General features: G+C 34.6%; 3 protein-coding genes across 3 annotated transcripts; 1 reads left to right on the top strand and 2 right to left on the bottom strand.

Moving 5' to 3' along the window:
• Positions 1 to 4,991: 4,991 nt before the first annotated feature.
• On the bottom strand, positions 4,992 to 7,547 carry LOC123221525 (disease resistance protein RGA2-like). The gene has a single exon (XM_044644359.1). It carries the CDS (start codon positions 7,545 to 7,547, stop codon positions 4,992 to 4,994), a length of 2,556 nt encoding a protein of 851 aa, XP_044500294.1.
• A 2,991-nt stretch (positions 7,548 to 10,538) lies between these two features.
• Positions 10,539 to 11,261, top strand: LOC123221526 (glycine-rich protein 23-like). The gene has a single exon (XM_044644360.1). The coding sequence runs from the start codon at positions 10,539 to 10,541 to the stop codon at positions 11,259 to 11,261; it is 723 nt and encodes a 240-aa protein (XP_044500295.1).
• A 1,617-nt stretch (positions 11,262 to 12,878) lies between these two features.
• On the bottom strand, positions 12,879 to 13,514 carry LOC123221527 (putative glycine-rich cell wall structural protein 1). Its single transcript, XM_044644361.1, has 2 exons — positions 13,482 to 13,514; positions 12,879 to 13,247 (listed from the first exon to the last, which is right to left on the bottom strand). The coding sequence occupies exons 1-2, from the start codon at positions 13,512 to 13,514 to the stop codon at positions 12,879 to 12,881; spliced, it is 402 nt and encodes a 133-aa protein (XP_044500296.1).
• Positions 13,515 to 14,916: the final 1,402 nt, after the last annotated feature.

Raw genomic sequence — 14,916 nt, forward strand, 5'->3', positions numbered from 1 at the left:
ACGAAGGACGACGCTTTGTCATCCTTCGTCGCTCGTTGCGTCGTTCAGACGCGACGACGAAGGAAGACGAAGCGTCATCCTTCGTTTGTTCTTCCAAATTTGGACGATGCTTCATCGTCTAGATCTTGACGACGAAGGGTCATCCTTCGTCGTCCTTTGTCGTCAGAGATGAGAGATCGGTGGAATGGGTTGGCCGTCAGTGGTGGCCGGAGAACGAAACAAACCTTAGGGGTGAAATCTAAACTTTTTAAACTTTGAGGATGGGTTGAGTTGTTAGTTTTTAAAACCTAGAGGGGGGAAATGGTGTAATTTTAAAGTTTTGAGGTTTTAAACAGTAAAATATCGATTTTACCCCTATCCCTAACTGAGAAATTGGACGGCAGTTTGGTCATGGGTGGAGAAAGTGGATTTTGATCTGCCATGGGTATCAGTTTGAAATCGGCCTAAAAAATAGGTGGGAAATAGTCCTTTTCCCTTTTTATAAATAATTGACTTTCGGGTCTTTAGAAAAAATGGATTACAATGTTTTGTCAAATGAAATTTCGACGATCCTTCCTAATTATACATGAAATTATTTATTTGGTATCAGATTATTTCTCCGCAACAATATCCCATTTAGGATTATGAAGCTGGGTTTCAACATTTTTTTCAAAGATTTGATTCCCTGGGGGAAAATAATATTCATTGGGTAGTAACAGGGGAAAAGATAAAATGGCTCCAGGGTAAGCTCATTAAACAAGTGCTGGTACAACAACAAGGAACATATTTAGACTATGCCAGTTTCTAGATTTTGAAGACTTCAATAGTATAGGGACTGTTGAGAACAAGGTTGTGTTTGAAGCATCGGGAAGTGTTAGGGAATTGAAGTTGGAGATGCGGATCAGCAAGGAACCTAGAAGCAAGCCCAAACAGAGAAACTCGTGGTGGGAGCCCAGTCCATCCCACATGTAGCAAAGGGGAGCTAGAAATAGGAAGAAATTAGGTCAGCTTGAGGGTTTTGTAACTTTTGTTTACAGCTTTATCAATGACACAAGATTTTTTATTGTGGAGTTGTTATTTTGTTATGCAAATAGTCCAGTTAGTTGCTTTGCCAAATTCCATTTAATAATTTTTTTCCTATTTTTATTTTCATTATGGCAATGATTGTATATAGTTTGTTGTACTTCATGTGAAAAAAGAGTATTGAAGATGTTGAGATTAATCTTAAAACAACTATTTAAAACATATTTAAAAAATATTAATAATAATAAAAAAATATAAAATATAAAATCTTCTTTCTCAAGTATCTATTCACACCACTTCAATTTTTTGTTTAGATACGTTTTTTTCTCTCGAATGGTTATTTACTCTTCTTATCCTAGTTCCAATTACTCTTTCCTACACTTTTGATAAATCAATTGCAAGAATCACTCATGAGCTTAATTAAATCGTATTAATAATCTTATGCAACACATTTAATTAGTAACTTTTTTAATTAGGATTTGAAGGAAGCAATTGCAAAGGGGTTAGGGTTTCAAGTGAAGGATTTCAAGGTATTGGGGTTATATTTTGAGGTGCCTTAGTGGGGCACTCGATGGCATCTTAATTTGATTTGTAGATCGATAAAAAAATGGAGTTTGGTTCGACAACAAGCCTTTCCCTCTCTCTCTCTAAAATGAAAAATTATTATTTCTTTTCGTGGGATGAGCTTCCATCCAATTTGATATTGAAGTTTAAGTGCAATTACGATGGTAAAATCCAACCAAAACAACAGGTTAATCATTTCACTTACATCGGCAACAATAATGACCCAAAAATGGTTTTCTATAATTTAATTATTTGAAATATTTGTATACAGTTGTTTTAAAGATCATAAAAAATGATTTTTTTTCCTTTTTTATATAAAAATTTTAATTAATATAAGAAAATGATATATGAACATACTGACTTTTTAGAGTTAAACAGTAAAAAATTATTGTTTCATCAAAATTTAGATGGGAAATAATCATTTGACCTTTCATTATTCATATTTCTTGTGGATTATAACATTTCCCCTGTACACGAAAGTATTATAAAACTGTAATAAATGTATGTGAAAAGATCTCAAATCTTGTTACACAATGAGAAGACTGATTTGAATAAAATTTTATGTCAATGCATGACTATATATTATATATACTTCAACTGGACAACAATGTTGCACCATAAGCTTGAACTAACAATGTTCTTGAGTCAGCCAGTTTATCCAAGTTTGTAAATTCTTCATTTTTTTTCCCGTGCTAGATGCCATTCACAAGTGCTAATCAAACCTAAAAACTCGTCTACTCACATTTCATGAAAAAATATTATAGAATTTCTTTTGTATAAAGTACTTGTGGGAAAAAAATTTGTATAGAGATTTTATAAGTTTCCAATAATTAATATCAAAGTTGTTTATCGGAATTTGATATGATATAAAATTTTTGTTAATATCTTTGTTGTCCAATGAAGGCATTGCTTTATGGGAAGAATTACTCTAATAATTCTTGAGGGGCTTTTCTGGTTTAGGTTGACTTTTTATTAATATAAAATTACTTAAATACTCTTAATGTAATAATTTATAATTAACTTATCTCATTTATCTTAATTAGTTATTAAAAATAAAAAACTGACAAATTTCCTTAAAAACTTATATACCAAGATGACAACTGAAAACACCAACTTTGATAGAACTTCATGTAAAAAAAAAAAAAAAAAAAAAAAAAAAGCAACTTTGAAAGTACAATACTATCTCAACTCTAAATTGCATTAAAATTCCAAAAATAAAAAAGAAACAAAACTGGAAAAAATTTCATCTTCTACAACATAACATACTGAAGAGCATGAGACTGAAATCCTGTTCTAATTCTTGATGTTATAACATTTACAAAAATTGCCAATAGAGATTTCTGAATTCTATAAGTACTGGTTTCTAGCAATTTCAGAAGCCTACACATCAATGGTTTCAGCTTTACAAATAAACTTATTATCAACAATGGTTTCAACCAAAATTTGCAACTCATGGGTGCATGAAAGTGTTCAAAAGAGATAGTCGACGGGAGAAAGTTTGTTCAATGTGTTATTCTGTTTACGGCTATGAACAGGGTGTTTGTGTTTGAGTGGTGTAAGAGTGAGCCGGTAGCAGGTTGAAGTGTTTACTGGTGCAGGTGTCTGCAAGTGAATAATTGTTTGACTGGAGTAAGAGTTTGAATGCATGCCACCGGTGAACAGTTGGTGGGCTGATGGCTAAGAGATTGGCTGGTGTAAGAGTTAGAGAGCTACTGGAAATAGGCAGGAAAAATTGAGCGAGGCAATAAAACAACACCTTCGGAATGAATGCTCTCCCTTAAAAAAACAGCTTCTCCCATAATAATCAAACCACAATCAAACTCTAGCCGGTCACAAGTATACCAATCAATTCAACCTCATCTCAATTTCAATCAGACAAAACTTAATTTATTACAAATCAGACTTTACAAGAGCATCAAAAGGAAGGTGATGGGGATGATGAACAGTGATAGTGGCTATATGATGACTAGAGGTGAAAAGTGATGGAAAGAGTTGATGGTGGTGAATCCAGGGTGATCGGTTACAACAAAATAGTGATATCAATCAGGAATGGTTGAAAAAATGGGTTTAAAGTTGGTAATGTTAGAGGTACAGTAGCAGTCGGAAACAACAACCAAAATATGGTTAGAAGGCTGGTAGGTAGATCTCATTTTCAGTCAATGGTTGAGGGAAAGAAAGAGACATTTCGGAAGAGAGAAAATAGACAGAAAATGAGATATAGAGAGAAAGAGAGAGCCCAAGGCTTCATAGTCAATCAATTTTTTTTTTTAATTCAACAAGAAATTACGCATTTATCTTTTTATATAACTCTTTTTTGTCAAGAGAGTTACAATTTAGATAGAAAAATGAAATTAATATTAACCACAGGAGGAAAAGTGTTTTTGCACCAACCATTGATGGGAAAATGTTGATGACTCTGTTTTAAGCTTCTATAATTTCTCTTAAATTTAATGTCAAAATGTTAATGTAACTGTGTCCACAATATTTTCTAAAAAACTTAGAGCTGAAAGAATAAAGGGTGTGGACATGAGTGTTTTTACTCTCTAGCCTCACTCCGTTATGCACACAACTAAAAAGTGAAGTCATTAATAAAGTTTCATTGAACTTATATATACATACTTTGTTTTGCTAGCTAAGTTTAATTTGTCCTGGTTTGCTAGCTAATTGGATATTGATATTCAGCCTTACCTAATCGTAATTCACCAAACTTATGTATACATACTTTGTTTTGACAAATTTAACTTTGATTTGAATTAATTAAAATAATATTATAATTTTTAAAGACTATATTTTATTTTATTTAAGTTTTATAATAGTGCTCAAACAATTGGACTACAAGAGTACAAGGGCAGAATAATCTAAGATTCATCCCAGATTCACAGCAAATGATGTGGCTGAATTGGTGTGTTGCAACAATGTTATTCTACAATAATATATTTTAACAATATCTTTTTTTCACAAACTTTGCTGCTCCACATTCCCCCAATTCATGTCATCCATCCCTAATAGGTTTCGGGTCACCACTATATAGTAATTCTTAATTCGAAACCTTTCTAAATTAATGGATAATACATGGTTTTGATTTACTTTTGATTGTTCCTACTTATCTTTTACATACAAAATCCATGCAGTGCAATTTGCATTGAATATCTTATACATTTTTGAATTAATAACAATAGTGAATTGCAAATTAAATTTTCTGGTTGATAAGAAGAAAATTTAACAAAAAGGAAATACTGGGAATAAGAGGATGTAATGAAACTTAGCACACAATAAATGTCATGGTACAAAGGAAAAGTAAAATATTCAAGCACGCATAACAAACAGATGTGAAATACAACCGAGATGAGAACAGAGAACAAAGATGTTGGTGTGATGCGAACCTGGATACAGGAAGCTTGCAGGAATCAAAACATGGATGACATTTAGTCATCAAGATGAACTTTCGGGACATGAGCAATCTTCGACTCATCACGTCTGCAGCTTTCACTCAGAGCAGGACAACCTTCAATCATTAGTTGTCTAAGGGCAGTAAGGCGTTGCATCCCTTCTGGAAGACATGACAAACTCGGGCAATCAATAATCTCAAGTGTTTGAAGTGATGTGAGATTTTGCAGCCACTCCGGTAGTTTTTCTAAATTGGCACACCATTCAATCCTCAAGCATTGTAAAGTGTTTGCCGATCCTTGAAGAATAAGCTGAGGCAAATCCACTAATGACCGCAAGTAGGAGATCACAAATGTTCGAACTCCCAACCGAAGTTCATCTTCATCTTCTCCTCGAAATTCCATCTTCAAATTAAGTTCTGTGCAGCTCACAATACATAGCTTCTGTAATCTCTTTAGGTGCTTGATACCATATGGCAACGAGGTCAGAGGACAATCTCCAATATACAATGTTCGGAGGCCTTTGAGAAGTTCCATTCCTTCAGGCAATGTTACCAGATTCTCGCATCCAGTGAAAAGCAAATATCGAAGAGAACTCAAACACTGTATTCCATTTTCTCGTAGATTTCGCTCTTTTGTGGTTATTTCCATGTGTCTAAGGGAGATCATTTTTTGTATTTTTTGAGGCAACTTCTCAAGCTCTGAACAACCTCTAAATAAAAATGTTTCCAATTTCTGAAGCTGACAAATAGATTCAGGGAGTTTCTTCAACAAGTTATTAGATCTCAAGTCAAGATATCTTAAATGTATCAATGTACCAATAGAGTTTGGCAGGACTTTAAAATCTATCCCTTTTAAGGATAACAGATGAAGGTGCTTGAATTTGGGTAAACATGTATTGATAATTGATACACCAATATGCACGCATTTTTCCATAACAATAACAGATCGAAGTGTTTTTGATCTGTTAACTAGGACTTCTAGAGGTTTTTGATCTTGGGAATCTAAGTCAATAAATGAAAAATGACGCACAATCCCATCAACTATTTGGCTGTTGGATTTTATCTCACTACACTCACTTTTTGCCACTGATATTGCAAGATCGTGCATAAGATCATGCATTTTAAATGTATACCATATATGATTTTTATCTTCAAAATCCTCTATGAAGCATCTAGAGCATAGATCTTTCATACATCTCATAGCAACATCTTCCAACTCTTCAACTTCATTATCAGAGATTGAAAGAAGTCTATGTGCAATCCAATATGCAGTCACATCATCACTGTCATATAAAAAGTCTTTCGGAAATAAGGAAAGATAAGCAAAACATCGTTTCAAATGAGACGGCAAATAATCATAACTCAATTTCAATATTGGTAAGATACCTTCCTCCTCCTGTTGCAGCTGCCAAATGTCACTTCTTTTTATTCTTAACCACTCTTCTTCATCGGTTTTGGCAAAAAGTAAACTTCCTAAACTTCTCAAAGCTAATGGAACTCCTTTACATTTTTCAACAATTTCCTCTGCAATTTTGATGAGGTTTGGAAAATGTTTTCCTTCTCCATCTTTAAATGTGTACTTCTTAAACAATGATAAAGAATCCTGTAAGGAAAGACCCTGTATCAAATGTGGGGAAATAGTGCCCATTATTTCGGCAACTCTTTTGCTACGTGTGCTCACAATAATTTTACTTCCCTCGACACCATTCAACATAACATTTTTCAGTTCCATCCATTTAAGTGGATTTTCATTCCACACATCGTCTAAAACAAGTAAAAACTTTTGATCAGCCAAAATTTCTTGCAAACGCCTGTGTATTTCATCGGCTTTTAACTTAGCACAATTCTCATGTTTTGCAGAGGAAATAATTTCTTTCATTAACCTGCTAACACTAAAGTCATATGAGACACATACCCACATTTTCAATTCAAACTGCCGCTGAACCCTTTCATCATTGTAAACCATTTTAGCAAGAGTAGTTTTACCCAAACCCCCAATTCCAACAATAGGGATGACGGAAACATTAACCTGGTTTGGCTGCATCAAAAAGCTTATGATGTTTTCTTTCTCCTCCTCTCTTCCGATGATATCAGAGGCTTGGAAGAGGAAATTAGTCTCCCTCTCCTTTGGAATTACTTGCCTAACGTCACCATGACTCTGAACAAGATGAAATTTTAGCCTATCATGTGCAATCTCATCTATCCTTTCTCTAATGTCCTTGATCTTGTGACCAATTCTAACAAGATTACAGCTTGAAAAGCATTGACATACCTTTAATGCTGAGCTCCCCCGTTGTCTCTTGGAAGCTTGAAGCTGGAAGTCTTCCAAAACGTCCTCAGCATCAAAAAGAACATCTCTGAGCTTCCCAAGCCAGTCGCGCAGCTGATGATCTTGAGTCTGCTTTTTCTCGGCATCCAACAGCACTGCTCTGATGGAGGTCATGGTTCCCTGAAGTCCTTTTAAATCATTTTCGAGTCCCAACAACAACGATAGTTCCCCACCTATAAGAGGAGCTATCTTCTTCAAAATTTCAGATGCAATTGTAGATACAACTGCTTCGGCGATATTGTTAAATACAATTGCTTCGGCCATGTGCTCTGGGAAGAAACAAATTAAGAGAGCAAGAGCTAGCTTTGAAAGAGGTATGGATAAGGTAAGACTGAATGTATCCTCAAATATAAGGCTTCTAATTAAAAAATAAATAAAAAAGGCCAAGAAACTTATGGCCACCCGATCAAGATAAAAGCGCACTAAATACAGTTTGTTTGAATGCCAAAAACGCGTTTGCTTTTTTTTATAACTTAAATACAGTTTTTTTTAAATACAAACTCTAGTTGACAGATACTTGACATGCATACTCATTGGTTGCATTTTCATGACAAATCACAAGAAGTTCCTCCGCCCACAAGTCATACTTGTTTTGTTTGATTATACTAACCAGCAGACAAACTCCTAACCAATGCATTTCTTAAGTGTATTCTAAAAGGTCGATACCGCCATAGAGTAGCTTAATTCCCCCGCTACCACTAAAAGTCACCTTAAAAGTTCATCTTTCAAATCCACACTTTATGAATTTGAATAACCTTTTACTGAGTTCAGGTCACCATTATACAATAATTCTTAATTTGAAACCTCTCTAAATCATCATATTACAGTGACTACGTGATTTCGATTGAACTCTGGTTTTTCCTACTACATACACAATGCAGTGCATTTTGTTTTGAATATCCTATACATGTACTAAATTCATTAGGGATAGGGACGGTGACAGTGAGGTTGGGAGCTAAAGTGGCAGAAACAACTGAGCGCTCAGTAAGTCGTAGTGTAGGCTAGGCAACCTGAAGATACATATTTTCCATTCTAATTAGTACACACTTAATTTAAACTTTTTATGTAATAAACTATACATGTGAGTGTATCTGCCTTTGCATATTGTAGTAAAACTAGTAGGTCAGTCCTTCTTGGAATCTGAAAATAGTGGCCTTCATTTTTATATGAATGCGCATCAAAACTGGGAATTTGAAACCTCTGCCGTAAATTTGTTAATTACTGCACAACACTTGCATCTTTGCATCTAACTAGCAACTTTATCTTTAGCATTTTGCTCAAAGCACTAGTCAAGTACCAAGAGCCCATCCATCATTTCTAATTATTTACAAAAAATGGGATGTCAGATTCACACATTCTTATTTCATATTTACTACTGATATTGTTAAGATGCATTTATGTGTTACATTGTCTATCTCTGATATTCTATTTCTAGCAAATAATTAGTTGCCTCAAGGTTCTTCACAAACATCACGTCATGGTCACTTTCCTATATGAAACTCACAGTTGCTTTCTTTATTAACCCTCTAACTCGTATGTTTACTTTTTAGTGATGACAACTACAGATATACAAAGATGTTGATTTGAAATGATGGACAAATTTGGATCCCCAAGAGAAGTTTGCTATACTCATTAATAGATTCTTATCTTTGGTTGATTCGGCTGTGTGTGTGGCTATTGTATAGCCTTTGGTCGCAGTGTTGTGTCTTTAGTTTATACAGCCATGTACATCTTTTGGTATAGTTCTTATTATCTTGTTTTTCTATCTTGCTTTTGTGGAGATAGAAATTCAAGAAGTGCTTAGGTTGTATCTTAGGCCTATTGGCCTTTCTTTGATTTACTTACCAAACAAAAAAAAAAGGTGTCAGAGACTTGAAGTTGGAGATGGATCAGCAATAGACCCAGAAGCAAGCCCGAACAGGAGAACTCATGATAGGAGCCCAGTCCATCCCACATTTAGCTAAGGGTTTTTATAAAATGGGCAGGGGAGTCAGAAATAGAAGAAATTGGGTAAGCTTGAGGGTTTTGTTACATCTTTTCTCAATGACACAAGATTTTTTATTGTTGAAGTTGTTATTTTGTTATGCAAATAGAGCTATTACAGTGGCAAAATCCAACCAAAACAACAGGATAATCATCTCGCTTATATGGGCAACAGTGACAAAAATGGTTTTCTATATTTTAATTATTTGAAATATTTTTAAATAGTTGTTTTTAGGTTAATATAAAATGATTTTTTTTGCCCCTTTATATTTGAGTTTTAATTAATAGAAGTGAATGATAGGTGCACATACTGACTTTTTAGACTTAAAAGGGGAAAATTGTCCGCTCATTATTCATCTCTCTTATGGATCAAAACATTTCCAGTTTACACAAAGAATCCTATAATTGTAATAAATGTAATTGAAGATCTCAAATCTTGTTACCCAATGAGAAGACTTATTTCAAGAAAAAATTATGTCAACGCATGACTATATATACTACAATTGCACAATAATTTTGCATTATAAGCTTAAACTAACAATGTTCTTGAGTCAGCTACTTTGTCCAAAATTTTAAATTCTTCATTTTCCCCCGGTGCTCAATGCGATTCACAAGTGCTAATCAAACCTCAAAACACATCTACTCACATTTCATGACAAACTATATCAGAAAACGAGGATAGATTTTTTGTTTTGAATCTTTTGATAATATTTCAAGCTGAGTTATTTTGGGATGCGAAGGTACTTGAAACCTAGTATTGTTATATCCATTAAATGAGGAAAGGAAATATTAATTTGGATTTGTTTAACTGTGTTGTTACCATGCCATTTCTCCAGCAATGGCAGCATATTTATTAGCCACTTAATCTTTTCAGAATTAATCTTCATATACATACATATATACATACATGCAAGCAAACGCACGCCCCACAAAACTTGATACTTACTAGCTAAACTAAATCCACAATTAATATCGGAATTTTTGTTGTCCAATGAAGGAATTGCACAAGTCAAACCCCAACAAGGAATCAGGCAATTCATTTCAACGGCACAAGACGCAGGACCTCCTTAAATTTTTCTTCTTTTGATTCACCTAACGTCTGATCCCAATTCAAACAATTTCCCTTCTCGAGATCCCCAGAGTAAAGTGTCAAATGCCATTTACTTCAGTCCCTTAATTACTCTCAACTGTTACCAACTCCCTCGCCCTCTATATAACACACACCCTCAAGCCAAATCTAACAGTGTACTTCAATTTCAGCTTGAGAGAAAGATGGCGACTTGGGCAGTCCTTTTTGTGCTTATTGTTTCAGTGGTTGCTCATGCGGCTGGAGCACGGAATGTGCCTACTGATGTTGCTCTCGATGAGCAAAAACTTCTGAGTGACAATGCATCAAAAGAAACTACTCTCAACATTGCCTCAAATGAGCAGACTATTATGGATGCTGATGCGCCGAAGGCGGAGGCACCCGGTGACGCTGGCCTTGCTGACAAAAAGAATTTTATTTTCGGTGGTGTTGGAGGTTATGCTGGTGTGGGTGGTTTTGCTGGCGGTGTTGGGCTGCCACTTCTTGGTGGGCTCGGTGGCATTGGGAAATATGGTGGAATTGGAGGAGTTGGTGGACTAGGTGGGGGTGTTGGTGGTCTCAAAGGTCTCGGTGGTGGAGGTGGCCTTGGTGGTGGAGGTGGCCTTGGTGGTGCAAGTGGCCTTGGTGGTGGAGGTGGCCTTGGTGGTGGGGGTGGCCTTGGTGGTGGAGGTGGCCTTGGTGGTGGGGGTGGCCTTGGTGGTGGAGGTGGCCTTGGTGGTGGAGGTGGCCTTGGTGGTGGAGGTGGCCTTGGTGGTGCAAGTGGTCTTGGTGGTGCGGGTGGCCTTGGTGGTGCGGGTGGTCTTGGCGGAGCTGGTGCTGGTGCTGGTGGCGCTGCCGGTGTTGGTGGCGCCGCTGGTGTTGGTGGCGCTGCTGGTGGAGTTGGAGGTGGCCTTCTCCATCATCCTTGAATTTAATTCTAGTGCTGTTTTGGTTTTGGTTTTAAATTCAAGGGTTGGTGTTGATGTTGTTGGGTCTGTGTTTTGTGTTGAGGTTTGAGTTATGGTATTTAAGTTGTGTGTTGTTTCATTTTGTCTCGGTGTTTTGGTAATTTTAGTTTCAGTGGCAACACTTTGACCTATGAGTCTACCTGATGTTTTTAGTGAAATCAATTTGCCCATTTTGGTTGCCAATTTTCTTTTCCTTTCTCTCATCCATTGCATGCATTTGCAAGGAGAATGTATATCGGTAATCAATAAAACTATATATAAATACATTTTAGTATATAAAATACATAAATAATTTATTATTATATAATTGAATGATTTTGAATTAATAATAAAATAATATTTAATCACATAATAACATACTATCTAAATACCTAATGATTTGTTATGGAAAAATTGCATTAACAAAAAATAGACAAAATTAATGAAATTTGAGTACAAAGATGTGTTAAGTTAAAACAAATAGTGATAAGACAAATGGTTTGTCATGTGCTTTGGCAACAAAACTGAATAAGAGAATCACCACAATATAGAATTTCCCCTACTTCTGTGAAATAAATTCACCTGGCCTAGGTAGATACGACCACTTGTTCATGCAGCAATGATAATCATGCGTTAGATGATGGCAGTCACAAGTATGACTAGTTAAATGTCGTTGGAGGAGATTTGAAAATATAGAAATTCCTCTATAGTCACTCAAACTAGCTAGAGAGCTATACCAACCCTATTTATTAGGAGTTGATATGGGAAAACGAATCTCAGTAATTGCATTGCATGCAAGAGCCGTTACACTGCAAGAGGTGCAGTGTCTGGCATGGAACTGACTTGTTACTTCTGCTAACTAGCAAATGAAAATAACGAAAACTAACATTTTGCATGTCCACCGCCTGTCAATGCAAGAATCGTTACAATGCTGAGATACTGCAGAGATGCATTGTCTGCCATGGAATTGACTTGTTACTTCTGCTAACTAGCAAATGAAAGTAATGAAAACTAACATTTTGCATGCCCACCACCTGGCTGTACGCCATCCGCCATGCTGCATGTTTCATCTGCCTCTTTTAATGCCTTTTCGTATTAATGTTCGTCTGGAGAGTACAGTACAGAAACTAACTAATTTTCAGTACTGTCAGTTGTTCACTTCCTTTTATTAATGCCCAGGTTTTTATTACAAGAGTATAGCTATATTTAGAATACACAATGAAATATGGGTTTTTATTAATGGTTAGGTGTTATTTTATTTTTGATTTAAAATTATTTTAATATTAAAACTTTAAATTTCATTTTTCATATCTTCAATATTGATGGGGTTTTGAATAATATTATCAAATAAATATATAAAATGATTTTGATGGCTGAAGCCAGATGATCATAAAATGTTTAGATAGACATTAATTACTTCATTTTTAAAATGAAGACAGTAGCAAGGTTCCAGTCATGGCGGACTATTAAAATTACTAAAAATAAGGCGATGGACATTCACTCAAGTAATTAAGCATTGAATATGAGGATGGATTTAGGTTCTAACCAAACTCGTTTGGACAAAAACAAAACTCTGAACTTTAATATAACCTGCTTCAATCAGCGTCCATGTCTTCCATTATCTTCACCGCCCCCACCACCGCCTCCTCCTCCTCCACCTCCTCCTCCACCACCTCCGCCGCCACCTCCTCCTCCATAGCCAAAACCTCCACCATATCCCCCTGATCCTCCACCACCTCCACCTCCACCTCCACCTCCGCCTTCCCCGGAGCTAGAACCACCATCGTTTCCCAAACCTTTCCCACCACCCCTTTCTGCCCCACAAGCATCGCCATCATCATGACAGTTGCCACTACCTTCGCCTGGTCCATAATTTTCACCTTCGCCTTCATTACCATCTCCCTCATCGTCACAATATTTTCCAAACTGCAACTCATTATTCCCTTTAGCACTGGGAAAGGAGTTGCACTTACAAATAGAGGAGAACAAGGATAATACAATAAGGATCAGAAAAATAAGCAGAAAATAAAGTTGCTTCATATTGCTTTTGAAATTATGAATGATCACAATAACAATAGTAATTATTTCTCCAAAAGATTACCATTTATATAGTGTTAATGAACAACATGGCATCATGTGAATATGAAGCTCTTGTGAGAAAACAGCCTCGTGAAAATCAAATGTGTTGATTTTCAAGAATACGTGAATCTGACAGAAAATTGGTGTCAGCGTCATTTCATACAATATCAGATTAGTTATTGGACATTTATCTGCTGAAGTTGCTGAGGAATGGTGGGAGGAAAGCGGCAAATTAACCCGTGAGTGGAGGTGGAGATTGTTGGTGGGACTTTAATTTCACTGTAAACCCTTTGATATTCATATCAGCCAGGGTTTTCAAATATCATCATTTGAACTAAAACAAGTTTGAATTTCAAGCATTGCAGCTTGCCAAAATTTATTTTATATGCATTTATCCAGAAAATCTGAAATAGCCTTTGGAACAATAGTCATATAACGTAAGAACAATCAACCAGAAACGTACTCCAAACATGAACAACCAAGAACTCATTGCAATCCCTGGAGCACTTATTGAGTGTTATTTCATGTCAATAGACACAAACTAAACCAATTTCGAAATTTAGTTCGCTAGAGCAACCTCTCAAACATCGATAATGCTGGAACACACCATAAACAAATATTATTCTGCACTTTATATAACTCACTCGATCATAAACAGGAACATCAGCGCAAAAAACAAGATTAAATACTAAGTAATGAATCGGTACTCTATGATGAAGCCACAACATCAATATTGATTAAGAGCGCGTAAGAAAAGCAAAAGCTGTTTAACAGGAAGCTCATGCCATTAGGAATTAGAATTTAAAATTTAGATTTTAATAAAATTAACAAATATCAGATGTTAAGTGATTTGTGATATCAACTTTAAGGGGCCTTTGATTTGGTGCGGTCTAATTTTTTATTACTCTGGTATTTATCACTATTACTGTGACATGTAATATAAACAGTATTTTGATTATCATATTTATGTTAGACTTTAATAAAATGATTAAGATATTATTAATTTTATTATAATTTTATTTTTATTTATTATTTTTATGATAATATATTTTTATTCTTAATTAAAATAATAAACAACATGAAAATTTTAATTAATTAATTTTATAATTTGATAACATAAACAAACCTAATATATTATTAAGAAGGAATATATTTTAGAAATTACACAAAATAAATATTTAACACAATGTTAGTTTAATCAAAGATAATTCTAATTTATGTTCAATAATTTTTTGAAAACATTTAAGTAAAATAATACCTTAGATTTTTTTATTACTATTAAATATCAATCAAATATAATAATTATTTATACATATCAATTTTATCAAATATACTAATAATTTATACATAATAATATTTTAAATATAATCTATATTTATGATAATATTTCATTTATTATAATAAAAAAATTATATGAACCAAATGTACCATAAAAATTATTGTGTATAAGTTATTAATGTATAATTTTTATTTTATTTAGTTAAATTAACATGTATAAATAATTAATAGATTTAATTGATAATAAAAAGAATAATGATATATAATTTTTACTAAAATA

The sequence above is a fragment of the Mangifera indica genome, chromosome 7 (genome assembly GCF_011075055.1).
Source record: "Mangifera indica cultivar Alphonso chromosome 7, CATAS_Mindica_2.1, whole genome shotgun sequence".
NCBI lineage: Eukaryota > Viridiplantae > Streptophyta > Magnoliopsida > Sapindales > Anacardiaceae > Mangifera > Mangifera indica.